Genomic DNA, 1971 nt, shown 5'->3' with positions numbered 1-1971 from the left:
AGAATCCCATATTTAGCCTCTGTTCATCATTTTAGTAAAAAGTACAAGGTTGTATTAGTTCTGTTTATGCTTAGAAGATATTTTATTCATGATGAATTATTTTCAAATGTATGTTTCTGTACACTAGGTCAAGGTGCAAGATGATTGCATAGATATGATTCATGGTTTATTTTTTCTTCAAATAAGGACAACTCCAAGTGTGATGTGCTACAATATTTTCAATAATTCACCTAAAATGCATTGAATAAATGTTATGATGATGCTGTCTTAGTTATAAGTTTTAAGATTTTACACATCTATATATGTAACCAGAGGGCCTAAATTATTGAAAAACTCTCAGTAGATGTGTATACTATAATTGGCATGAATGTTATGTAGCATAACAAAATGAAATTATGTAAAAATATAATTTTGTTTATATCAGAAATAAGCTTAAAAAGACAATAATTTTTATCAAAGTCTGTGAAATTTCAAACTTCTACAGTTTTTGAAGATTTATTTTTTTCTTCCCATCTAATACATTTAATTTACTACATGAGCCTGCCAAGCAAGGTTTATCAGTGTTACAATATTAAGATTTTAAGCTATACATGTTTGAGGTATTTGACAAAGGGCATAATTCCCTCTCTTAATTTTACACTAAATGTGAGATAAATATGACTCATGTTTTAATTGGCAAAGAAAATTATTATAGGCAATGATGTGATACAATTCTATATGTATGCTATTTTTGTACAGATGGATTCATATTCAAATATTTTATAAGAAATATATAATTTATATTAGTTTGAAAAATAAAATAATTCTATATTTGAAAATTACTGATGTTAGTGCCTCTATTCAGAACAGGGTTTCTTATCATCTCTAATGGAGAAATACAATCTCACAACAGTGACTGAATTCATCCTGGTGCGCTTCACTTACCACCCTGAGCTTCAGGTCCCATTGTTTGGACTGTTCCTCATCATTTATCTGACCTCACTGGTTGGCAACTTGGGCATGATTATCCTTACCATGATTGATTCCAGGCTGCAAACACCCATGTATTTCTTTCTCAGAAACCTTGCTACTACAGATCTTGGTTATTCAACAGCTGTGGGACCAAAAATGCTAAGCAATCTTCTTGTAGATCAAAATACAATATCATTTTATGGTTGTGCTATCCAGTCATCTCTCCTTAGTATGTTCATTGTTAGTGAATTTTTTATTCTCTCTGCAATGTCTTATGACCGTTATGTGGCCATCTGTAAACCACTCCTCTACACTGTTATTATGTCACAAAAAGTATGTTGGATACTAGTCACCATTCCCTATCTCTATAGTATAATTGTCTCACTTCTAGTTAATGTAAAGATTTTCATTTTATCCTTCTGTGGCTACAATGTCATCAGTCATTTCTACTGTGATATTCTCCCTTTGTTACCTTTGATCTGCTCAAACACTCATGAAATTGAGGTGATAATTTTAATATTCTCAGCTGTTAATTTGCTTTCAACTCTTCTCATAATAATTGGGTCGTATCTACTTATCCTTATGGCAATTCTAAGGATTAACTCTGCTGAGGGCAAATGGAAGGCTTTCTCTACATGTGGGTCCCACCTAACAGTAGTCATCGTCTTTTATGGGACTTTGATATTTATGTATTTGCAACCTACATCCACTCACTCCATTGACACTGGTAATGTGACTTCCATCTTTTACACCCAGGTTATCCCCATGTTGAATCCCTTAATATACACCTTGAGGAACAAAGATGTGAAAGATGTCCTCAAAAAAGCCTTGGAAAAGATACACAATCTTGTCTCATAGAATTTCTATACTGTTAAAAGTTATCCAAACTAGCATAACAACAGTGAAATAAGTATCCATGAAAGGAAAGTAGAAGATATGGTCTTTAAGAGGAATATATAATGTATATATATACATTATATATTCCTCCCTCTCTCTCTCTCTCTCTCTCTCTCTCTCTCT

At 32.3% G+C, this 1971-nt stretch overlaps 1 protein-coding gene across 1 annotated transcript; it reads left to right on the top strand.

Annotated features, from left to right (window-relative positions):
- Window positions 1–867: 867 nt before the first annotated feature.
- LOC116092092 (olfactory receptor 8K3-like) lies at window positions 868–1809 on the top strand. The gene has a single exon (XM_031373449.1). The coding sequence runs from the start codon at window positions 868–870 to the stop codon at window positions 1807–1809; it is 942 nt and encodes a 313-aa protein (XP_031229309.1).
- Window positions 1810–1971: the final 162 nt, after the last annotated feature.

Source organism: Mastomys coucha, unplaced genomic scaffold (assembly GCF_008632895.1).
Source record: "Mastomys coucha isolate ucsf_1 unplaced genomic scaffold, UCSF_Mcou_1 pScaffold15, whole genome shotgun sequence".
Taxonomy (NCBI): Eukaryota; Metazoa; Chordata; class Mammalia; order Rodentia; family Muridae; genus Mastomys; species Mastomys coucha.
The sequence above is the reverse complement of the archived record's forward strand: the minus strand, read 5'-3'. Positions and strand labels throughout refer to the sequence as shown.